This window comes from Podarcis vaucheri (assembly GCF_965113315.1).
Source record: "Podarcis vaucheri genome assembly, chromosome: 7".
NCBI classification, from domain to species: Eukaryota; Metazoa; Chordata; class Lepidosauria; order Squamata; family Lacertidae; genus Podarcis; species Podarcis vaucheri.
In genome coordinates this window covers 6,272,828-6,296,881 of record NC_138765.1, presented here as the reverse complement: position 1 = coordinate 6,296,881, position 24,054 = coordinate 6,272,828, and the positions used below count along the sequence as shown (strand labels likewise).

Genomic DNA, 24,054 nt, shown 5'->3' with positions numbered 1-24,054 from the left:
AGGCAGGCGGGGCCGTTGTGGAGTAGAGGCAGCCTCTTTGGAACTGCAAGTGCGCTTCCTGCTTAGGCAGTGAACTTCCCCTTCCTTGTGGATATTTGACCCTCTCTGGCCTTCAGAGAAGAGGCAAGAGGGGTGATATTATAAAATGGTGCAGAAAGGGGAAAGGTTTTCTTCCTCTCTCATAACTCCAGAACCGTAGGCATCCCACGAAACTGAATGTTGGGAGAGTCAGGACGGATTAAATAAAGAGTGTGTGTGTGTGCAGGCCAGACTCTGGAACTCCTTGCCACAGGAGGCAGTGATGGCCACTAACTTCGATAACTTGAAAATAAGATCAGACAAGTTCATGGGGGAGAGGGCTGCTGATGGCTGCCAGCCATGATAAGGCCACCAACATAAAAGGTAAAGGGACCCCTGACCATTAGGTCCAGTTGTGGCCGACTCTGGGGTTGCGGCTCTCATCTCGCTTTATTGGCCGAGGGAGCCAGCGTACAGCTTCCGGGTCACGTGGCCAGCATGACTAAGCCGCTTCTGGCGAACCAGAGCAGTGCACGGAAACGCCGTTTACCTTCCTGCCAGAGCGGTACCTATTTATCTACTTGCACTTTTGACATGCTTTCGAACTGCTAGGTTGGCAGGAGCAGGGACCAAGCAACGGGAGCTCACCCCGTCGCGGGGATTCGAACCGCCGACCTTCTCATTGGCAAGCCCTAGGCTCTGTGGTTTAACCCACAGCGCCACCCGCGTCCCGCCACCGACATAGGTCACTATAAAATAGGACTAGACCAATTTATGGAAGACAAGTCTATCAGTGTCTGCTAGCCGTGATAATAACTCTGCTGCCTATAGCTGCAGAGGCAGAACAATGTTTCTGATCACAGGCAACTGTTTGGCCGCTGGACTAGATGTGGCCTCATCCTGCAGTCTCTACTTAGGATGCTGCTTGCCTGGGCCAACGTGGCAGAAGAGCTGCCTCAGCCCTCGTTGAACCCAGCAAGCCCCAGCAGGCCGAGAGGGAAGCTGGTTGAAGGCCGCCTCTACGTGGCCTCGGGGCATCCCTGTGCCACAGAAGGAAACTCCCCACCTGCGAGGGTGACGTCACCCAAGCTGCCTCCGCTTCGCAGGGCCCTGGGCGCCCGAGCCGAGGAAGACATGGTGAGGTTGTCAAGGAGGGTAGCGGTGCCCTGTTCCCAGAGCCAGACAAATGGGCTTTTGTGGGGCGGGGAGCCTCCTTGCCAGCCCTGCCCTCTAAGAGGAGGCTGCTGCCATCACCGGAGACACCACCTGGGTGGGGGGCATTTGAGGGGGGGCTGGGGAAATAGAATTAAGAGGAGCACAAACACAGCCCAGCACAGGGCTGGGGGTTTGGCTCTGTGAGACCTCCTGCCATCCCCCCCCCCCCAGCAGGTTGGTGGCAGGCTGTGAAAGTACAGATCTGTGTCTCCTGGGTGAGAAAACGCCGCCATCCTCTGGGTAGAAGCCTCTTTCACCACCTGCTGGGCTGAGGAATGTGGGCTGCACATTCCCAGCCTGACATTTCTTTTGTTTATAATATTTTATTAGGTTTTATCAATAGAAAAGTTCAGAAAAATACAAAGACAGGAAAATACAAAGTTACAAAATACAAAAATACAAACATTAAACACACACAAAAAAGAAGAAAAAACACGTATTTAAAAAAAGACAAAAACTCCCTCTTTCTTAATTTCTCATCTTTAGTTAACTTATTTTCCTGACTTCCTCACGTCTCCCTTTTTTGTATCCCTTTTAGAAATTGGTTCAGCAAATTCATGTCCTATTTAGTTTATCTATTATCAATCCCATCTTACATTTTACCTTGTTGCTAGAACCCCTTCAAATCATTTCAATGTCACCTGCATTCAAAAATTTTACAATATTTCTGTAAATAAGTTTTAAATTTCCTCCAATCTTCTTCCACCAGCTCTTCTCCCTGGTCTCGGATTCTGCCAGTCATCGCAGCCTGACATTTCTAAAGAGCAGCTTGTGTCTGTACGGGAAAGTGAGGCAGGGGTGCGGAAGGGGGGCAGCTGAGGATTTGCTTTGCGGGAAAGGTCTCCCCCGAAGGTTGCAGGCAGGACACGGGCAAAGGATGTAGCTCCACACACCCCTTAAAGAACCTAAGAAGATCTTGCAGCATCAGCCCAATGGCCCATCTAGCATAGGCTCCTGTTCTCACAGGAGCTGAACAGTTGTCTCTTGTGGGGAAACATGCAAGCAGTATTTACGGGACTGCCTCTCCTGGTATGCCCCATGAATAACCATAGTCTAGAGGTCCCGGGCCCTAAGGAAGTCAGGTTATCCTCCACCAGGGCCAGGGCCTTCTCGGTGATGGCTCCGACCTGGTGGAATGCTCTGTCCCATGAGACCAGGGTCCTGCAGGATTTAACCTCCTTCTGCAGGGCCTGTAAGACAGAGCTATTCTGCCTGGCTTTCAATTTGAACTTAGCCTGATCTTTTACTCCCCTTCCTTCCTTCCCTCCCCCTCCCCTTTTTTACGAAGATTACTTGCTCTGGGATCCCACAGCTAATTTTCCCCTGGTCTCCTGGCCGGCCCAAATAGGACTAATTTAGCCAGCTAGCCCTGGTGATCATTTAATGTTTATTGGATGGATTTCCCCCCTAAATTGATTTTTGAATTCTGAATTTATTGCTATTCATGTTTTATGCTGTTTTTTGTTGCATCAATTAAGTGTTTGTTGTTAGCCGCCCTGAGCCCGGTTTTCTGAACCGGGAAGGGTGGGGTATAAATAAAAAATTATTATTATTATTAGTAGTAGTAGTAGCAGCAGTAGCAGCCCTCTCCTCCCCCGTGAATTTGCCTAGTCCTTTTTTCAAAGCCATCCAGGTTCCTGCGGCAGGGAGTTCCACCGTTTAACTAGGAACTGCGTGATTGTATCCTTTCCTTTATCTTCTTACTCATGGGGAAGGGGCGGCGTTTGGTGATAGCATCTCTAGGTGGGGGGAAGATTCCCTGCGTGGGGCCCAGGAGGACTATCGATGTCAGGCAGTGTAGGCTACCCTGAGCTTAGAGGACCAAAAGCCTGACTTTGTGTGAAGTGCCAACTTACTGCTTTCCTCTGCAGGCTGGGCTTGGGGTTTCAGTCCAAGGCTTTGCAGGGGACTCCAGCCCCTGATGCTGCCAGCCCCACGAACTCTCCCAGGCACATTCACCGGGGGGGGGGGGCTTTTTATGTTGTGAACCGCCCCTAGATCCACGGGGATAGGCCCCACAACACCTCCTCACTATGGGCCCTACTAAAGCAAACAGTCTAATCGGTCACAGATAGGTAGCCGTGTTGGTCTGCCATAGTCAAAATAAAAAAAATCCTTCCAGTAGCACCTTAAAGACCAACTAAGTTAGTTCTTGGTATGAGCTTTCGTGTGCATGCACACTTCTTCAGATACACTGAAACAGAAGTTGCCAGATCCTTCTATATAGTGAGAAGGTGGGGAGGGGTATTACTCAGAAGGGTTGGTGGGAATGGGAGATTGGCAGATAGCTGAGATGAGCCTGTTGACGACTCTTAACGTAAGACGACTCTTAAAGTCTAATCGGTCAACGTCTAAAAGATATCGAGCATCAGAACAACCTGGCCACACTATAAAGAAATTCTGCCCTTGGTATGATCATTTTCCACCTCTCCGTTTTGATTCTCTGGCCCCATACCTGCACAAACTTATTATCCCAGAATACAGACGTGCTCCCAGTACGTTTCCAAGCACAATTCAAAGTGTTGGTGCTGACCTTTAAAGCCCTAAACGGCCTCGGTCCAGTATACCTGAAGGAGCGTCTCCATCTCCATCGTTCTACCCGGACACTGAGGTCCAGCACCGAGGGCCTTCTGGCGGTTCCCTCGCTGCAAGAAGCCAAGTTACAGGGAACCAGGCAGAGGGCCTTCTCGGTAGTGGCACCCGCCCTGTGGAACGCCCTCCCACCAGATGTCAAAGAGAACAACAACTACCAGGCTTTTAGAAGACATCTGAAGGCAGCCCTGTTTCGGGAAGCTTTTAATGTTTGATGTATCACAGTATTTTAATATTCTTTTGGAAGCCGCCCAGAGCGGCTGGGGAAACCCAGCCAGATGGGCGGGGTATAAATAATAAATTATTATTATTATTATTATTATTATTATTATTATTATTATTATTACACTTGCAAGACTGGATGTTTTGCCATCTTGCGGTACTGGAGGGTTGATTCCAAAAGATCCTGCCTGAGAAACGTCTTTGTCCCTGTGGAGACGGTAGCACCGTCCTCCTGTCTTGCGCTCTCCACAAAGACCTGAGGAACGAGATCACCACCCCACTTGTCCTAACCATCCCAGGGCGCTCAAGCACTGCCACAATGTCCTTTCTTCTATCAGATCAAAATGAGCACATAACAGCAAAGGTTGCTAGGTTCATGGCAGGGGCAATCAGAATAAGGGCCACTAACTGACGGCTGATGCAGGACTTTAAATTGTGCTCTTATATCAAATTCCCTTTTTTGCATATACTGTAATGTTTTACTGTTGCTATGGCCATTGGCTAATGCGAATAAAGTTTTATCTATCTATCCACGGGGATAGTGGGGCATCTGGTTGGCTGCTGTGAGAACAGGGTGCTGGACTCAATGGGCCCCCTTGGGCCCAATCCAGCAAATCCTTGTCTGACATTCTTAGGAGAGTGCGTGAAATGGTTGGGACGTATTTCAGGCGCCTCAATAGGGTTTCTGAGATGGCATGATGCTGCTGGGTTCATCCAGCATCTGTGGACAATGGCATCTACTGACTCAACCGCAAAGAGCAGGAAAATGCTCAAACGTCCTTTGGCGCTGCGGCCGCCCACACTCTGTCTGGACTTCTCCTGAGTCTGTGTTGCTGGGAAGAGTGAAGGGGTGGGGTGGAGTTGCAAGTCCCTCGTGGTCATGGAGTTTGAGCTTGCCAGCGTGTGACTCCAACTAAACATGAGGAAGAGCTTTCTGAGGATAGGATCTGTTTGACCGAAGGGCGGACATCCTTGTGTTTCCGAGCACAATTCAAAGTGTTGCTGCTGACCTTTAAAGACCTAAAGGGCCTCGGTCCAGTATATCTGAAGGAGCGTCTCCACCCCCATCGTTCTACCCGGACACTGAGGTCCAGCACCAAGGGCCTTCTGGCGGTTCCCTCCCTGCGAGAAGCCAAGTTACAGGGAACCAGGCAGAGGGCCTTCTCGGTGGTGGCACCCATCCTGTGGAACGCCCTCCCACCAGATGTCAAAGAGAAGAACAACTACCTGACTTTTAGAAGACATCTGAAGGCAGCCCTGTTTAGGGAAGCTTTTAATGTTTGATGTATTACGGTATTTTAATATTTTGATGGAAGCCGCCCAGAGTGGCTGGGGAAGCCCAGCCAGATGGGTGGGGTATAAATAAATGATGATGATGATGATGATGTGATTGACTCTCCTTCACCAGAGGCTTGTACGCAGAGGTTGGATGGCTGCCTGTCAGGGATTCTTGACCTGTGTTTCCTGCAATGTATGGGGTTTGGCTAGATGGCCCTTAGGGGGCCCTTTCAACCCCACAATTCTATCTTTCTGTGAATCTGAAGCTGCTGGTGACATGAGCAGGGGCTCCCTCGCTAACCTCTCTTTCTTTCCTTCCCTCCTCTCCTGCAGGGATGGCCCAGAGTGAAACGTTCCCACGGTTAACGTCGCCGGATTAGCCTGGGGTTTGCCGGAAGAAGCTCTGACAGCCCTCCTCCCCCGCTGCCTCCTCCTGCAAATGCCGGGGCGCCTTGAGGATTGCTCGCCAGTGCGATGGCCGCAGGGGCCGGTCCCCCAGCAGGGAGCCCCGAGGGAGGCTCTCGCGGGCTGGCGTCCCGTGGCGCCTTGCCCCCCAGTCACGGCTGACGTCTGCGTTCCCCGATGGGGATGAGTGGCCCCTTCAAACAGGGAGTCGCAGTCCTCGCTTCCCTTGGACTATGACATCGTACCGGCCTGTTCACGAAAGCGGCGACGTGGGGGGCCCCGGATTGAAAGGCGGCGACTATTACTCCCCGGGGTTCTGGGCCCAGAATGGCTGTGCCGCGCAAGCGGAGGCGCCCATTTCCTCGCGGCCGGCAACGGCCACCCCGGCCATGCCCAAAATGGGCGTGCGGGCCAGGATTGCCGACTGGCCCCCAAAGAGAGAAGGGCTGAAAGATCCCGCCACTGCTGCCAGCAGCACTTCGAGAGACCTGGAGACGCCAACCACAGGCTCCCGCGGCTTCCAAAATGGGGCCGCCTTCGCCGGGACGTCCCGGGGCTTCCAGCGCCTGGCCCGACGGCGCTCTAAGGATGCGGAGTTCCCTGACGGCTGGCCGCGGTCCCCGGCCCGGGGCTTCCTGCCCCTGCGGAACCGGAGCAGCAGCGAGATCACGCTCAGTGAGTGCGACCCGCAAGAGGCATTTGAGCCCCGGGGGGCTGGCGCCAAGCTGCCCATTTTCCGGGAGTACGGGAGCACCTCCTCCATCGACGTTCAAGGCGTCTCGGAGCAAAGCTTCTACGAAATGCTGGATGAGTTCCGCAGTGGGAAGGCGGCGCGGCGGAAGGAGCAGGCGGGGTCTTTCCGTGCGGCGCGGGGCAGCAGCAAAGCCGAGGCGCGGAGCGAGCAACAGGCGCTCTCCCTCCTGGGCGCGGACGAGTTCCCCCTGCAGCCCAAGGAGAAGTCCCGCAAGAAGGGACCCCGGGGCGATGCAGGCGGCGGGGACTCCATCTTCCGGAAGCTGCGGAGCGGCCGGGGGGACCCCGAAGGCGGCAAGGGTGGCCCTCCGGACCCCGAGGACGCAGGCGGGCGGCCCTGGCTGTGCCAGAAGAGATTCGCGCACTACGACGTCCAGAGCATGCTCTTCGACCTCAACGAGGTGGTGGCGCGGCGGGCCTACGTGGCGAAAAGGAGGAACACTGCCACGGGGGCCTCGGCCGCTTCGGCCGTCTCCTCCGCCTCGCGGGCCTGCGGCCCCCCGGAGCCTGCGGCGGCCCCCTTCCTCGGCTCCGAGGACCCGAACTTCAAAGAGCACCTGGGGCACGACCCCGGGGACAGCCGCAGCAACGGGCTCCTGCTCAGCTGCCCGCACTTCCGCAACGAGGTGGGCGGGGAGCGCGAGCGCGACGTCAGCTTCTCGCGGGCCTCGCCCGCCTCTCTCGCCTCCCCTGGCGGCGAGGCCACAGGGGGCTGCCTGGCAGAGGCGTCCCCCGCCCCCTGCTGCACCAACGCCAGCGTCTCCGTCCTGGAGGTGCCCAAGGAGATGCAGCGCAACGTGGCGCGGCTGAAGCACTACAGCATTGAGCACGTCGACCTGGGCGCCCGCTACTACCAGGAGCACTTCTGCGGCAAAGGTGGGCGCCGCTCTGGGGTTGCCCTGGCAGGGTGGGCCAGGAGGGAGGATCTTGCGCTGACCCTGTGGCAACCGGACATTGCTCAGGAATTTGCTTAGCTTCTTTATTGGATGATAATAACTCCTGGCAAAAGGCAATCAATTGCTCAGTAGGTGGAGCCCAGAATTGTAGGGCTGGAAGGGGCACCCAGGGGCCATCTAGTCCAACCCCTGCAATGCAGGAATCTCAGCGAAAGAATCCCTGACGGATGGCCAGCCAACCTCTGCTTGGAAAACCTCCAGTGAAGGGGAGCCCACCACCTTCCAAGGGAGTCAGTCCCACTCTCAAACAGCTCTTGCCGCAAGGAAGTTCTTCCTTGGGCTTAGTTGGAATAATAATAATAATAATAATAATAATAATAATAATAATTTTATTATTTATACTCTGCCCATTCTGCTGGGTTTCCCCAGCCACTCTGAGTGGCTTCCAGCACATTAAAAATTGTAAAACATTAAAGATTTCCCTATACAGGGTGGCCTTCATCATCATCATCATCATTATCATCATCATCATCATCACAACAACTTTTATTTATACACTGCCCTCCCCAGCCAAGGCCGGGCTCAGGGCGGCTATCAAGCAATAATAAAAACAAGTTGAATGGATACAACTTAAAAACAAGATTAAAATACAACATTGAAACAGTAAAATTAAAATGCAGCCTCATCACAGGAGGAGAAAGGAAAAAAGAAAAATGTCTTCTAAAAGTGGATTTATGATGTATTTATGCGCAATGTTGGAAAGGCAGATATAGAAGCCAGGTACAACGGGATGTCTCTTCTCCAGGGGGTTGGACTAGATGACCCTTGGGGTTAATAATAATAATAATAATAATAATAATAATAATAATAATTGTTTATTGATATGCTGCCCATCTGGGCGGGTTATCCCAGCCTCTCTGAGCAGCTTCCAACAGATTAAAAACTATAAGCACAGTCAAACATGGAAAAACTTCCCTATACAAGGCTGCCTTTGGATCTCTTCTAAAAGTCAGATATTTCCTCGATAGCTCTAGAGTTCTGTGACCTTGGAAGGCAAGGGACTCTCCTTCCTTGGAGGTTTTTAAGCAAAATTTGGATGGCTCTCGTTAAGAATCCCTGACAGCAGTGTTAGAAATTCAGTTATATAAGCTAGGTGGCAACCGGCACCTTAAATCTAGGTTACGATTGCCACAACGCAAGGCCAGGGGGTTGGACTAGATGACCCCCAGGGTGCCTTCCAAAGCTACAGTTCTATGATCTCAACGACATTGCTGGACTGTAGCTTGCACTCGCAACAATTCACTTGGCCCAGTATGCAAGAAGGAGGAACACGCGCAGTGAAAATGGAATTAACTTTGGACTATGGCAGACGTTTTTAAACTATGATCTGATCTGATATTCTTAGCTAAAGAGTATTGCATGAAAAATATTGTTAGGCATTCCTACAAAAAGCATAAGGGTGTGGGGGGGAATTCATAGCGTGAAATTTTGATTTATAGCTACTTGCCAAACATAAACATAAACCTTCACCTGCCACAGATGTACAATAACTAATTAATAAGTTAATCACCCGCAATTACCAGCGACTGGCTCTCTTGTGAGAACTCGGCATCGCAAGCACAAAGGAAATAGGTTTGAAAGCAACGACAGCAGGAGAACTTCAAATATGAAGCGAGGCCAGTGTTTCGTCCTAGAATCGCAGAGTTGGAGGGGACCCCAGAGGTCTTCTAGTCCAGCCCGCTGCAAGGCAGGAACAAGTGATCCATGCACATGGAGGGTTCAGCCTCCTGTGCTCCCCCTCGATCACCTCCTTGCCTCTTAGCACCCCACTAGGTAATCCCAAAGCACCCCAGGGGGTGGTACTCCCCAATTTGGGCACTGCTGGGCTCAGCCAAAGTTTGCCTCCCATGTTTCCAGAATGCTGTGTGTGTGTGTTGAGACAGGGAGCTTCTGCTGCTGTTCTGGATGAATCCCCAAATGCCCCCCTCCCTCTCTTTCTCTCTGCAGAGCATGCCAACTACTTTGGGGTGGACGAGAAGCTAGGCCCGGTGGCCGTCAGCATCCGGCGAGAGAAGCTGGAGGACCACCGAGAGCACGGGCCTCAGTACCAGTACAGGATCATCTTCCGAACCAGTGAGGTTGGTTGCTGCTATGGCGGCTGCTTTGTTCCTCTACAGATCGCCTTCCGCGTGCATCTCAAGGCAGTTCACAGAAGAGCAGCTTAAAGATAGTTTAGAAAACAAAAACATCTAACGATAAGGGCTTTAAAAAACACGGCATTGTTATGAAACCTGCGGCAGAGGCCTTTTCACCCAACTGGAAAAGCTTGTCGCGACAAGTATACAGTGGTACCTTGGTTTGCATACGTCCTGGTTTGCATAAATTTTGGATTACAAACACATCAAACCCGGAAGTTTGTGTCCCAGTTTGCAACCTTTCTTTGGATTACAACCCATTTTGGGGGGAATTACGAACAAAAAATTTTTTTTGGAGGCCCCATTGGCGAAAGCGCGCCTTGGGTTACAACCTGTTTTGGTTTACAAATTGACCTCTGGATCGTTCTGCTCGGACACTTGAGGTACAGCGCCGAGGGCGGGTGCCACTACCACAAAGGCCCTCTGCCTGGTTCCCTGTAGCTTTGCTTCTCTCAGGGAAGGAACTGCCAGAAGGCCCTCGGAGCTGGACCTCAGTGTCCGGGCAGAACGATGGGGGTGGAGTCGCTCCTTCAGGTATACTGGGCCGAGGCCATTTAGGGCTTTCAAGGTCAACACCAACACTTTGAATTGTGCTCAGAAACGTACTGGGAGCCAATGTAGTTCTTTCAGGACTGGTGTTATGCGGTCTCAGTGGCCGCTCCCAGTCCCCAGTCTAGCTGCCGCATTCTGGATTATTTGCAGTTTCCGGGTCACCTTCAAAGGTAGCCCCACGTAGAGCGCATTGCAGTAGTCCAAGCGGGAGATAACTAGAGCATGCACCACTCTGGCGAGACAGTCCACGGGCAGGTAGGGTCTCATCCTGCGTACCAGGTGGAGCTGGTAGACAGCTGCCCTGGACACAGAGTTAACCTGCGCCTCCATGGACAGCTGTGAATCCAAAATGACTCCCAGGCTGTGCACCTGATCCTTCAGGGAGACAGTTACCCCATTCAGGACCAGGGAGTCCCCCACACCTGCCCGCCCCCTGTCCCCCAAGAGCAGTACTTCTGTCTTGTCAGGATTCAACCTCAATCCATTAGCCGCCATCCATCCTCCAGGTTTCTAAGCAGAAGTTGGTCCTCTGTCAGAGATTCTTTAGCTGTGACTCCTGCGTTCCAGGGGGTTGGACTGGATGACCTTTGGGCGCCCCTTACACCTCGACAGTTCTGCGGTTCTTGTGTTCCTGCCTGGCGTTGACTTCCCCAGAGCTTCTGCTAGAGGGTCTGCTGCTGATTCTTGTTGGAGGTGTTGCGTTCTCAGTTTCCCTAGCACCCTCTTCATTTTCTTAATTGATTTTCCCTCTGGCCGGCCGCTGTGAGAGGAGGACGCTGGGCTTGAGGGCTCTCTGGTCTGATCCATCAGCCGGCCTCTTCTTGGGCCCACTTCCTTCCCAGGCTTTTTAGCTCCTTCCCTCCTGGCCTTTGTCCTGTCCCACCGAGTTCCCAGGGTTCATGCAGTGCATCCGCTTCCTCCAGAAATGTCTGCAGAGCGAGAGTCTAACCTAAGTCCCTTGGAGGCTGACAGTGTGTGTGTGGGGGGAGGAATACTGAGCTTGGGGAGGGCTTTGGAAGAAGCCACAGAATCCACCAAGGGGAGGAAATGTATGGCTCCCTGTCCCACAGAACAGATAGGTAGCCGTGTTGGTCTGCCATAGTCAAAATAAAAAAATTCCTTCCAGTAGCACCTATTTTCAGAAATAGACTGGAAAGAGAAGCTGCTGAATTGCAACTCATTACCAAACTTAAAACCATGGAGAGACCTGATCTGAACAAAGACATTGGATTCTTATCTCATTATACATGACTAAGCCATTTTTCACCTTCTCACCCCTTGCCTTTTCCTGGAAGACCTATTGCAGTCGTTAAGAGTCGTCAACAGGCTCATCTCAGCTACCTGCCAATCTCCCATTCCCACCACCCTTCTGAGTAATACCCCTCCCCACCTTCTCACTATATAGAAGGATCTGGCAACTTCTGTCTCAGTGTATCTGAAGAAGTGTGCATGCACACGAAAGCTCATACCAAGAACTAACTTAGTTGGTCTTTAAGGTGCTACTGGAAGGAATTTTTTTATTTTGTCCCACAGAAGTTGTGTGCCGAAGGGGGTGGCCAGTTTGCCTCTCGGTTACTGGGAACAGACCCCTCACTGCTGGGACGCAGAGCATCTTGCTGCTCTCTCTGCCTGCCCCCCCCCCCCACATCTCTCTGAGCTATGCGCCTGGTCCTCAGAAGCCCAAGGCTGGTTTTGCACTTTGGCTTGAGCCCCGCGCGTGTTTGTGTCGGATAACGGCACCTCCTTCTCAAAAGCAGTGCTTTTCAAAAAAAATATTTTTTATTAAGAATTTAAACAAAACATATTGTCTTAATACATATCATCCTTGATCCCCCCCCATAAAATAACCCACCCTCCCCCCTTGACTTCCCTCAGCTCCAATCTCTGGTTTCTCTACAGATGCTCTTCTCTGCATTTTACAAAATTGCATAAATCTGACTGGTTATTGTCAATATTGTTTATTGTTTATTCAAAACCTGCCAAGGAGTCCAGTTCACTTTGTTGTTTCTCTAAGTACTTTGTAAAAGGTTCCCATTCATCTTTGAAGACACGGTTATCCTTGTCCAGTAGTTTATAAGTCAATTTTGCCAATTCTGCATAGTCCATCAGCTTCTCTTGCCATAGTTCTTTAGTCAGGGTTTCCTCATTCTTCCATCCCTGTGCTATTAAGACTCTCACCGCTGTTGTCGCATACATGAAGATATTTTTCAGTTTCCTTGGCAGGTCTTTTCCTACAATCCCTAACAAAAATGCTTCAGGTTTCTTAACAAATGCTAAATGGAACATTTTCTTCAATTCATTGTATATCATTTCCCAAATCTTTTTAATTTCATTACAATCCCACCACATATGATAAAATGTCCCCTTTTTTTCCTTACACTTCCAACACATATTTGAACTGCTTTTATACATTTTTCCTAACTGCACTGGAGTCATACATCATCCTCATATAATTTTCTTTCAACAGAGAACAATCTGTAAATTTTAAGTCAATTTTTCAAAACCCTTCCCAATCTTCCAGCATAATGTTATGACCTATCTCTTGTGCCCATTTAATCATGACTGATTTTACCTCTTCATCTTTCGTCTCCCATTCTATCAGTATTCTATATGCAGCCTTCAGTAGTTTCACTTTCCCTTCAATCACTTCCATTTGAAACCTGGATCTTGTGTAACTGAATCCTTTCTTACTGTCTTCTGCTCAAAAGCAGTGCTTTGCTTGACTTGGGGAAAGTTTCGGGTGGTGCCTGCATGTTCTCGGGTGCTCCTAGCCTAATCCAGGGCACACACACCGCCCCAATGAACCTCTGCCATGCCAGCTGCTGTGGCCAGAACAGGAAGGACGGGCTCCCTTGCACAAAAAACAAGGACACTAGCCAGAAATACCAGAGCAAAACAGCAGCCAGTAGGCTTGGTCTTGATTGAAGGCTGTCGCGACAGGACTCCCACCTGCCACAAGGTGGAACAAGATGGAAGCCCCGAACAAAAGAGCCCCCAAACTTTTATTAGCTGCTAATCCCCATGTTACACCCCCCCCCAACTACATCATGGTTACATCATGAAAGGGGAGGTCTGGTGGCCGTAATCTGAGCATCCTGGAACCCAGCGGCGTAGCGTGAGCTGTCAGCACCCGGGGCAACGCAAGTAATTTGCGCCCCCTAACCCGGGGCAAGGCATGTAATTTGCGCCCCCCTACCCCCTAACCTGCGAGTTGCTGCTGGCGCTGCTGCCCAAACGACGCCGCTTGCCCGGAGGAGGAGGGGGCAGAGAGGCGAGGAAAATGCAACAGCCCAGCAGCTGCAGCAGCACCGGCGGAGGCGGGGCTGTGAGGAGGGGCTGCCTGGCGCGTCCTCCGCGGCGAGCGCTGAGAGCTGCTGCCTGCCGGGCGCCTTCAGCCGGGCGCTGCGAGACATGCGGCTCCGCTACAGCCTGCGCCCGAGGCTCTTCGGTGACTCCGGAGGCAGCGAGCGCGCCCCCCCCCCAGAAGTTGCGCCCGGTGCGGCCGGCACCCCTGGCACCCCCCACGCTACGCCACTGCTGGAACCTGCCCCATGGTTCCCCTTGCCCTCCACCAAACACACATCAAGTGTAGCAAAAGAGATACTGTGGTACCTCGGGTTACATACGCTTCAGGTTACGGACTCCGCTAACCCAGAAATGTTACCTTGGGTTAAGAACTTTGCTTCAGGATGCGAACAGAAATTGTGCTCTGGCGGCACAGCGGCAGCAGGAGGCCCCATTAGCTAAAGTGGTGCTTCAGGTTAAGAACAGTTTCAGGTTAAGAACGGACCTCCGGAACGAATTAAGTACTTAACCCGAAGTACCACTGTATTTACATTTCCCTGTTTCCCAGCCAAGTTAACCGCACCCTTTTGTCTTCATCTGGGTTTGTTCTTTCTGGAATGGCTACCTGTCTGGCACTCAGGTATCAGGATGCCAGGGATTATCACTCAGGCAGAGGGGCTGCTGAGTAGCTGAGCTCACAGGTCTATATGAATTTCTGAAGTTTTCCCAGTGAGCCAGTATAGATATACATTTATCAGTGAATTCTTACATTTGGTATCGTGCAGCAAAGGCCCTTTGAATAGATAGGAAGAAACTGTGATGAAGTGTTTTGTGGGGACAAATCGCAAGTCACAAAAGTGATTGTGCTGATCTTGGTAGTGGGCTGCATGTGCATGATATCTGCTGGAGGGGCAACCCCCCCCCAAACCCTATACATAAATTCCTGCAACAGTTGGGAATGGATCCTTTTCTGGTGTGCAGGCCAGATCCTGATCTCCTCTCTGCTCACAAGCAGATTGCAGAGGGTTCAGTTTTTTGGCTTGCAAAGGTCAGTCCCACCAGCACGATCCCTGGAGCCTGGAGCCCTTCTCATCGGCTGACTTCACCTCCATGATGTCAGCAGATAGGCGGATCGTAGAACCTCAGATTTGGAGAGCTGGAAGGGGACCCACAGAGCCATCTAGTCCCCCCCCCTGCACTGCAGGCATCACAGCCAAAGCATCCCTGACAGAGGGCCATCCGACCTCTGCTTAAAAACCTCCGGCGAGGGCAAGTCCCGCATCTTCTAAGGGAGAACGGATATAAGGCAACTTCCTGTGGAAAGCAGTTGCCCCTTCCCACCCCCGCGTGCTGCTGTGCTCTGAAAAGAGGGGTCACAAGCGTGGCCTGGGGTCCTAAGCAGCCATTGCTCTCGCCTCCTGTCTCTGAGCTGTGAGGAGCTCCCCAGAGCCCAGCAGAGGGCATTGCAACTCAGCGCACGGCCTGTGTTTGCTGCTTCAGCCAGAGGAGGAGCAGACCAGCAGCGGCCTTTAGATTAAAAGGGCAGGGGGGAGAGAGAGCAGGCCTTGACTGCTCTGAGGCTGGGGTCTCCATGGGGCTCGTAGGCTGGCCCTCCGCCTTCCCAGGGGGTCCTTTGCTCTGGATTGTTTTGCAACCTCAGAGCAAAAGCGTGGATTCCAATAAGCTCTTCCGAATCCGTTCTGCAGCTCTCCAGACCGTTTATCTGCGAGGGCTTCCAACCCTCCATTTGAATTGACTGCCCCTTTCAAGGTACATATTTCCATTATCTAGGGAAAGTGAACAGTCTTCCCTACAAGAAGCCACCTTGCTATTTGAAAACCGGAGCCCAAACATCCCCTCTTCCAGCTATCCTGTTTCTCAATCTCTTTTCGCAAAGCTTTGAAATTTGCAAAGTGAATTGGAGACAAACCTTTAAATGTTTGGAATTGGGCCCTGAGGTGTGTCTCGAGGTTGCCTCTCTCTTCCAACACTCTGATATAGATAGATAGATAGATAGATAGATAGATAGATAGATAGATAGATAGATATAGATTAGATATATAGATATATATAGATTTTTACAAATAATTTCCAAAAATCGTATCACATACTTTCTTATCTTATACAATGTTTTGGACTTCCATCAACCACATCTGAAGATTTTTCAATCTTTATAACTTAAATTACATTTCTTAATTTCTCTATTACTTTCAGTTATCCTTAACTCTCTAATAACTCTCTTAATAATCTTCTCTGCAATACTTCGCGTAGTCCTCCTTACAAAACTTCTTGACATCCTGCTAGCGTAATCTGTTTAGTACAGTTGCTTTCCAAATAGTTCAGATATTTACTCCAGTCCTCTGAGAACCTCTGGTCCCGCAGGTTTCGGATCCTTCCTGTCATCTTGTCTAATTCTGCAGGGTCCATTAATTTTGTCTGCCATTCTTCTTTGGTCGGTAGTTCTTGTTTCCATTTCTGTGCCAGTAATATTCTTTGCGTATAAAAACAGTTTATTATTCCTCTCTTCCAACACTCTGAGACCACAATGAAGGAAAGCACCGTCTCCAGGGGACCCTGTTCCCGAGCCATGTGGGCAGCCTCTCTTCCTGCGTGCCCGGCAGGCAGCCTGCCCTGTTGGGCCGGTTTCAGCCTCTGCCTTTCCGCTCCACTGGGGGCGGGAGCCACCACAAAGCGATCCCTGTCGGTTAGCTCCACCCACATGGCAGGTCCGGACAGGAAATAATAATAATAATAATAATAAATTTTATTTATATCCCGCCCTCCCCAGCCGAAGCTGGGCTCAGGGCGGCTAACAACAATAAAACAGTATAAAAGTATAACATAAACAACACTCTAAAATCATTCATTGTAAAATTAATTAATTCAGGACACTGGCAACCATTGGGCCAGAGCTCCGCGAAGATTGCCGAGGGAGGGAGTCAGGCTGTGCCCTGGCCAAAGGCCTGGTGGAACAGCTCTGTCTTGCAGGCCCTGCGGAAAGATGTCAAGTCCTGCACGGCCCTGGTCTCTTGTGACAGAGTGTTCCACCAGATCGGAGCCACAGCCGAAAAAGCCCTGGCTCTAGTTGAGGCCAGCCTAACTTCTCTGTGGCCTGGGACCTTCAAGATGTTTTTATTTGAAGACCGTAAGTTTCTCTGTGGGGCATACCAGGAGAGGCGGTCCCGTAGGTACGAGGGTCCTAGGCCGTATAGGGCTTTAAAGGTTAAAACCAGCACCTTAAATCTGATCCTGTACTCCACCGGGAGCCAGTGCAGCTGGTATAGCACCGGGTTAATGTGGTCTCACAGCGAAGACCCCGTAAGGAGTCTCGCCGCGGCATTCTGCACCCGCTGGAGTTTCTGGGTCAGTCTCAAGGGCAGCCCCACGTAGAGCGAGTTACAATAATCCAGTCTGGAGGTGACCGTCGCGTGGATCACAGTGGCTAGGTCAGGGCAAGAGAGATAAGGAGCCAATTGCTTAGCTTGGCGGAGATGGAAAAATGCCGCCTTTGTTATAGCTGCAATCTGCGCCTCCATGGAAAGGGAAGGCTCCTCTGACCAGACTCTCTCTCTCCTTGCAGCTGACCACCCTCCGCGGCTCCATCCTGGAGGATGCCACGCCCACCTCCACCAAGCATGGCACTGTCCGCGGGCTCCCCCTCAAGGACGTGCTGGAGAACGTGGTCCCCGAGCTGAACATCCACTGCCTACGCCTGGCCCTGAGCGTCCCCAAGGTCACGGAGCAGCTGCGGAAGCTGGACGAGCAAGGGGTGAGCGAGCCGGGGGGAGGTGGGATGGCCACGGGGTGGACATTGGTCCCTCTTCCGTCCTTGCTCCCTGGTCGGTGGAGTGAGGGGCAAGAGATGGGGTGGGAGAGCACCACGCATTTGCCAAATAATGCTAGAACTTGGCGGTATCAGACAGAAGAAAAGACATGTCAGCGATTTGTGGGATTAAATAATAATGATGATGATAAATTTTATTTATACCCCGCCCTCCCCAGCCAAGACCGGGCTCAGGGCGGCTAACAACCAATAATAAAAACAAGTTGATTAAAATACAATTTAAAAAACAAGATTAAAGTACAACATTAAAACATTAAGATGCAGCCTCTTCACAGGAGGAGAAAGGAAAAAAGGAAAAGGGGGAGGGAATCAAGTTGATTCCAAGCGAAAGGCCAAATGTCAAGTTTTCACCAAGGCCGACTATCCATACTGGTCCTAGGTGGGCCAGAAAAAAGCCAGGGAAGTCCCCAAATAGGAGTTCCATCACAGAAGGAGAAAGGAAAAAGGAAAGAGGGGGAGGGGATCAAGTTGATTCCAAGCCGAAGGCCAGGTGGAACAACTCTGTCTTATAGGCCCTGCGGAAAGAAATCAGATCCCGCAGGGCCCTGGTCTCATGAGACAGAGCGTTCCACCAGGCTGGAGCCATCACTGAAAAGGCCCTGGCTCTGGTTGAGGCTAATCTGACTTACTTAGGGCCCGGGACCTCTAGGGTGTTGCTATTTATGGACCTTAAGGTTCTCCGCGGGGCATACCGGGAGAGGTATGCAAAATGGGGTGGGCATTGAGGGCTCTGAAAGGGGATGAGGCAGATTCCAGGAGCAGGAGAGATCCACTGGATTCGGGGACAGCCATCCTACTGCCTGCCGCTCCACTTGCCTCGCCTCCAAAAGGATGTACAGTCATACCTTGGATCTCAAACGCCTTGGCTCCCAAACAAATCGAACGATCGAAACCCGGAAGCGAGTTTTCCAGTTTTCGAGCGGTTTTTGGAAGCCAAACATCCGACGCGGCTTCTGATTGGCCGCAGGACACTCCTGCAGCCAATCGGAAGCCGCACCTTGTTTTTTGAACAGTTCCAGGAGTTGAACGGACTCTGTTTGAGAACCAAGATACAACTGCAGCAGATCTGGGAAAAGTTGAGATGAAAGGGCAGCCAGAGAGATCAGGGGATCCCCGGTGAGGGAAGGTTGCCACATTCGGGACTTTGCGGTTTAGGGAAAAGTTGAGCAAGAGAAAACATGGCCGGGATGCAGACGATGGTGATGTTTGTTGTGGAGAAGAGGAGAGATGATGGTCACGCTCAAACCCTATGGGAAAAGCTGAGTGTGGGAAGATCCGAAAAAAAGTCATTCTTCAGGCATCAGACACAAACTCTGAAACTCATTTCCCTGGGAGTCAGGGATGGCCTCAACTTGGGTGGCAAAGATAGACAAATTGATGGCAGAGGAGACGATTGTCGAGGGCTGTGAGTCGCAGGGGCCCTGTTCTCCCTCCGCTGCTGTTCTGCTCCGGTCCTGCTTGCGGGATTCGCATTCGGGCCGCTGGCTGGCCACTTTGAGAAGCGGGGTGCCATAGAGCAGACGACGTTGGTAGGTTTGCAAGAGGTTTTGTGAGGAGTATTATTGGAAGCATTGCAAAAATGGAGAAGGGGAAGGATGATTTGTTGAGAGATGTAAAGGCAATATAAAGTTAAGAAATGCATAAGAACTGGTTAAAACGGTGGATCATCAGAGGTGCTGATGGAAGTCTAAAAAGATTGTATAAGTGATAAGTTTTGTGATTTAAATGTTAAAATCAATAAAAATTATTTTTTTTAAAAAAGAGAGAAGCGGGGTGCTGGACTCCCCTTTGTGGCCTGTTCCAGCTACGGTCTCAGTGCTCTGAACGTGCACAGGTAGATTCAGGCGCACACCTTGCGGCGTTCCTCTGAGGACGCCCTTGCCTCCCTCCCCTGCTCGTGCCTTTCTTCCAGTCTGGGAAGAAGGAGTCTGGCCCCGTCGTGGCCGGATCCTGCAACGCATGGCACGGGAAGTGTCTCTCGCCAGGCCTCTGCCCAGTGAGCTCCCCCTGCTTGGCGCTTCTCACCCGGCTGTGTCTCCCTCTCCCTTCTGCCCCTTCAGCTCTGCCGCAAGCACAAAGTGGGCGTCCTGTACTGCAAAGCCGACCAGAGCTCCGAGGAGGAGATGTACAACAACGAAGAGGCCGGGCCGGCCTTTGAGGAGTTCCTGGCGCTGCTGGGGGAGAAGGTGTGCCTCAGGGGCTTCGACAAGTATGCCGCCCAGCTGGACACCAAAAGTAGGTCCCTCTGGCCATTGGCTGGGGGCAGGCGGCAGGTTGGCTGGCTGCTCTCTGTTCCCCCGAAATCTCCCGTTCCCCAACTCTCTCTGGCTGCTCGGGGGGAGGCTGTGAAGGAGCCACCCAGTCCATCCCTCCCCTCCACCCACTAGTCCCCACTTCTAGTCCCTCCTGAGCCTCTCTCCTGCTTGCTTTTGCCTTCCAGCCGACTCCACGGGCACCCACTCTCTCTACACCACCTACCAGGGCTACGAGATCATGTTCCACGTCTCCACGATGCTTCCTTACACCCCCAACAATAGGCAGCAGGTACGAGGTGGGCTCCACGCAAGTGGGAGTTGCATTTTTTAAAAAGAAAATGATGTATTTGATCAGATTATAAGATGTGGGATCTTCGCTGCCTATTTTGTTGGTCCTGCAGCTTGCAGAACCGCCTTGTGTTCTAGCAACATAGAAGAAAAGCGGTGTGCAAATTAAAACGGAAAATGAAATTAAAAACGTTCGGTCCCCCTGATTCCAGAGAGCAAGGAATGCCGGGCATGTTCTGAGGGGACGGCTGCAGCATTCTGGGGGGTCCTGGCAATCCCACCTCCTTTGTCGCATATCCAGCGCCCCTTGGCTGGGTGTCCAAATGTGTCCCTGCGTTCAGGGATGCCCTCAGTGGCGCTGCCCTGCCACCACCTGGACCTCCTGAGCTTTTCTGCTCTCTTCTTCCCTCCCACCGGCACATCTGGACGCAGAGGTCTATTGAGATTTGGGGTGTTGTTCTCACTTTCCGTTATGTGTTGCTTTCTTACTGTCCTAATACTGCCCTAAACCATATGTGTTTAGGGTAGTTTTTCATGTCTGATGTTTTATTGTATTTTTTATATTGTATTTTTAGTACCGTATTTTTCGCTCTATAGGACGCACCTTGTTTTAGAGGGGGAGAACAAGAAAAAAAATTCTCCCCCTCTCTGCGTAGCGCCTCTTCAGCAAAGCGGCAGGAGAAATGGAGCCCCTTCCATTTCTCCTCCCACTTCGCTGAAGGGGCGCTGCGCAGCTCTCCCTCTCTGCTGAAGCCGGGAGAGTCTTGCTCTCCTGGCTTCAGTAAAAGGAACCCGAAGCCTCTGGAGTGCGGCGGGAGTGCTCCCACTGCGCTTCAGAGGCTTCGTGTTGCTATCGCTGAAGCCACGGAGCCTGCATTCGCTCCATAAGACGCACACACATTTCCCCATCGTTTTTGGAGGTGAAAAGGTGCGTCTTATAGAGCGAAAAATACGGTATTTTGTTGGAAGCTTGTTAGTTACCTTGTGCAATGTCAACCTTACACGGATGACGGCCAGTGGGCTGAATGCAAGCAAGGCAGAGAGTTTAAAAGCGCTGTTTGTCCTTGGAGCACATGGTGCAAGGCAAGCTTTTAGGCCAGGGGTCAGCAACCTTTTGCAGCAGGGGGCCAGTCCACCATCTCTCAGACCTTGTGGGGGGCCGGACTATATTTTGAAAAAATAATAATAAACGAATTCCTATGCCCCACAAATTACCAGAGATGCATTTTAAATAAAAGGACACATTCTACCCATGTAAAAACACGCTGGTTCCCGGACTGCCCACGTGCTGGATTGAGAAGGCGATTGGGCCGCATCCGGCCCCTGGGCCCTAGGTTGCCTACCCCTGTTTTAAGCTCTCTGCCTTGCTTTTGGGGGCAAGGCCTGCTCCAGATAGAAGCTCAGGGACGCTGGCACAGGGGTAGTTTGACTATGTGCATTCTTGCGCATGTGCGGAGCCCTTGAGCACAAACCCCCATGCAGGATGCGATCGGACTGTATTGTTTGCACGCGTGGGTCTGGATGAAAATGCATTTGAGGAACACTTCAGATGAATAACTGAGACCCCCTCTGTCTGCCTCCTCCTTCCTCCTCCAGCTGCTCAGGAAGAGGCACATTGGGAACGACATCGTCACCATCATCTTCCAGGAGCCAGGGGCTCTGCCCTTTACCCCCCAGAACATCCGCTCCCATTTCCAGCATGTCTTCATCATCGTCCGGGCCCAGAATCCCTGCACAGAGAACATTTGCTACAGGTAACACCCCCTCCCCGAAAGGGGCCCCAGGCTCATCCCACAGACTCTCTGGCAGAATCATCAAATGGTGCAGTTGGAATGGGCCCCAGGGTCATCTAGTCCAACCCCCTGCAGTAGTCGTTCTAGAAGGGTCTGGCAGGAGGGAGGAAGCCCCCCCCAGGCAGAGCTGACGCTAGTCAGGAGAAATGCTTATCCTGTGGGCCAAGTGAGCTTTTGAGGTGACCAGGGCCAAATTTGACGAGTGGGCGGGGCCACCTTTCCACCCGTCACATGAGGTCATCACGACATCATTCAGCTGAAACAGGAGGCAGCAAGAGGTCCAGGAGAAGAGGCAAGCCAAGATGCAGAGATGAGTTCGGCCACTGAAGTGGCCCGGATGTCTCCCCCTCCTGCTGTGACCAGCTCCCCTCCTCCCTGGTCTCCCAGAACCAGGAGAGGCATGAAAAGAGCGGAGAGGAGGTTGGCTTCACGCAGGCTAAGCCTCTGATTGCTTGGGGGGAAAACCCTGGAGAGGTGGAGACTGAGACGGCTGTGGGGAGGTAGGAACTTTCAGTCTGGGCAACTGGGCAAGACCTACCAGAGGTGAACTGCTGGACTTATGAGGCCTGACCCTCAGCCAAGTCATGGACTTGGAAGGGACCCCAAGGCTCGTCCAGGCCAGGAATCCCAAGCCTGTGTGTGTTTTTGCTAATAATGAGTTAACTCCCATGGTGTGATTTACTGCCGGCTGGCTCCTGCCTTCTGCTTGGTCCAAGCTGTGCTTCCCGCCTCTCTCCTTCCATGTTCCCAGCGTGGCAGTGACCCGCTCCAAAGACGTCCCTCCCTTTGGGCCAGCCATCCCCAGCCGAGCCGCCTTCCACAAATCCGACGTCTTCCGGGACTTCCTGCTGGCCAAGGTGATCAACGCCGAGAACGCGGCCCACAAGTCGGACAAGTTCCACACCATGGCCACGCGGACACGGCAGGAGTACCTGAAGGACCTGGCGGAGAACTGCGTCACCAGCACGCCCATCGACTCCACGGGGAAGTTCAACCTGATTTCGCTGGCCTCCAAGAAGAAGGAGAAGACGAAAGCCCGGCCGGGGGCTGAGCAGCACAGCGCCGGGGCCATTGCGTGGCACGTGCAGGCGCAGGATTACACCCAGGGGCTGGAGATTGAGTGCATCTTGGGCATCTCCAACGAGTTTGTCGTCCTCTTGGACCTGGGCACCAAGGAGGTGGTCTTCAACTGCTTTTGCGCGGACGTGATCGGGTGGACGCCGGACACGTTCAGCATCAAGATCTTCTATGGGCGCGGGGACCACATTTTCATCCGGGCCCTGGAGAGCAATCCGGAGGACATCAAGGAGATTGTGCAGCGCCTGAAGGTCAGTGACGGCCACATTAAGTCAGGATAGCACCCTTGGATCCTTGGGCCCTTTCCATGCCTGCGAGGAGCTGCTGGGAGTTTGAAACCAAGTTGGAAAACCAAGCCTTATTTAGGAGGTGTGGTAGAGGGAGATGGGGGGAAAGAGAACTGAGGGGGCAGGTGATGTGAGAGAATACAGTGGTATCTCAGGTTGCAGATGCTTCAGGTTACAGACGCTTCAGGTTACAGACTCCGCTAACCCAGAAATAATACCTCGGGTTAAGAACTTTGCTTCAGGATGAGTACAGAAATCGTACAGTGGCGGTGCAGCGGCAGCAGGAGGCCCCATTAGCTAAAGTGGTGCTTCAGGTTAAGAACAGACCTCTGGAACAAATTACGTTTTTAACCCTAGGTACCACTGTATCTGAAAGGCTGTCCCATGGAAGTGGGAGTTTTCACATAAGCCAGTGTATTCAAATGACAGGAAAGGAGGTTGCGACTAAAGCTTAGGAATAACCTCCTGATGGTCAGAGCCGTTACAGAGAAATCAAGATAATAAACGTTTCATAAAAGAATGGAAGTGGTCTACTGAATATTTACAGATAAATTGCAGACAGGTAAAAACATTGGCAGAGTTATTGTGATAACCTGCAGTTTCATAAGGGTATATATTTAAAGTAGATAATTAAATGAGTAAATTAAATGAATTTGGATATGCAGAAGATATTAAAAATTAAATTTAAGGAACCGCAGAAAGGGGGGGAAGGAAGTCAAGCTTTGAAATGTTAAAGTGATTGTAAAATTAATGATAGGTATAAACCTGAAAAGTATAAATAAAAAAAATTATGGGGGGCGGGGAGGAAAGGAGATTGCGACTAAAGTTTAGGAATAACTTTGTGATGGTCAGAGCCGCTGCAGAGCGGAACTGTCTCCTTCAGAAGGTGGCAGTGGCATGTGGTTGGTGGACTGTGGGGCTAGACTGGTCCCCTAAATGTTCCCAGTAAATTAAGGTAAAGGGACCCCTGACCATTAGGTCCAGTCGTGGCCGAATCTGGCGCTCATCTCGCTTTATTGGCCGAGGGAGCCAGTGTACAGCTTCCAAGTCATGTGGCCAGCATGACTAAGCTGCTTCTGGTGAACCAGAGCAGCGCACG

The 24,054-nt window shown here is 51.7% G+C and overlaps 1 protein-coding gene across 3 annotated transcripts in view; it reads left to right on the top strand.

Moving 5' to 3' along the window:
* Positions 1 to 24,054, top strand: part of SIPA1L3 (signal induced proliferation associated 1 like 3) — a 110,993-nt gene that overhangs the window by 49,442 nt on the left and 37,497 nt on the right. For 2 of the 3 annotated variants that reach the window (XM_082230942.1, XM_082230943.1), the window contains exons 2-8: positions 5,659 to 7,359; positions 9,387 to 9,517; positions 16,992 to 17,180; positions 19,316 to 19,490; positions 19,696 to 19,799; positions 21,395 to 21,552; positions 22,343 to 22,919. In XM_082230942.1, coding sequence (XP_082087068.1) covers positions 5,964 to 7,359; positions 9,387 to 9,517; positions 16,992 to 17,180; positions 19,316 to 19,490; positions 19,696 to 19,799; positions 21,395 to 21,552; positions 22,343 to 22,919 — 2,730 coding nt within the window. In that variant the 5' untranslated portion in view covers positions 5,659 to 5,963. Of the gene's footprint in view, positions 1 to 5,623; positions 7,360 to 9,386; positions 9,518 to 16,991; positions 17,181 to 19,315; positions 19,491 to 19,695; positions 19,800 to 21,394; positions 21,553 to 22,342; positions 22,920 to 24,054 lie in introns of those variants that run through there. The other variant, XM_082230941.1, reaches the window with a different exon arrangement.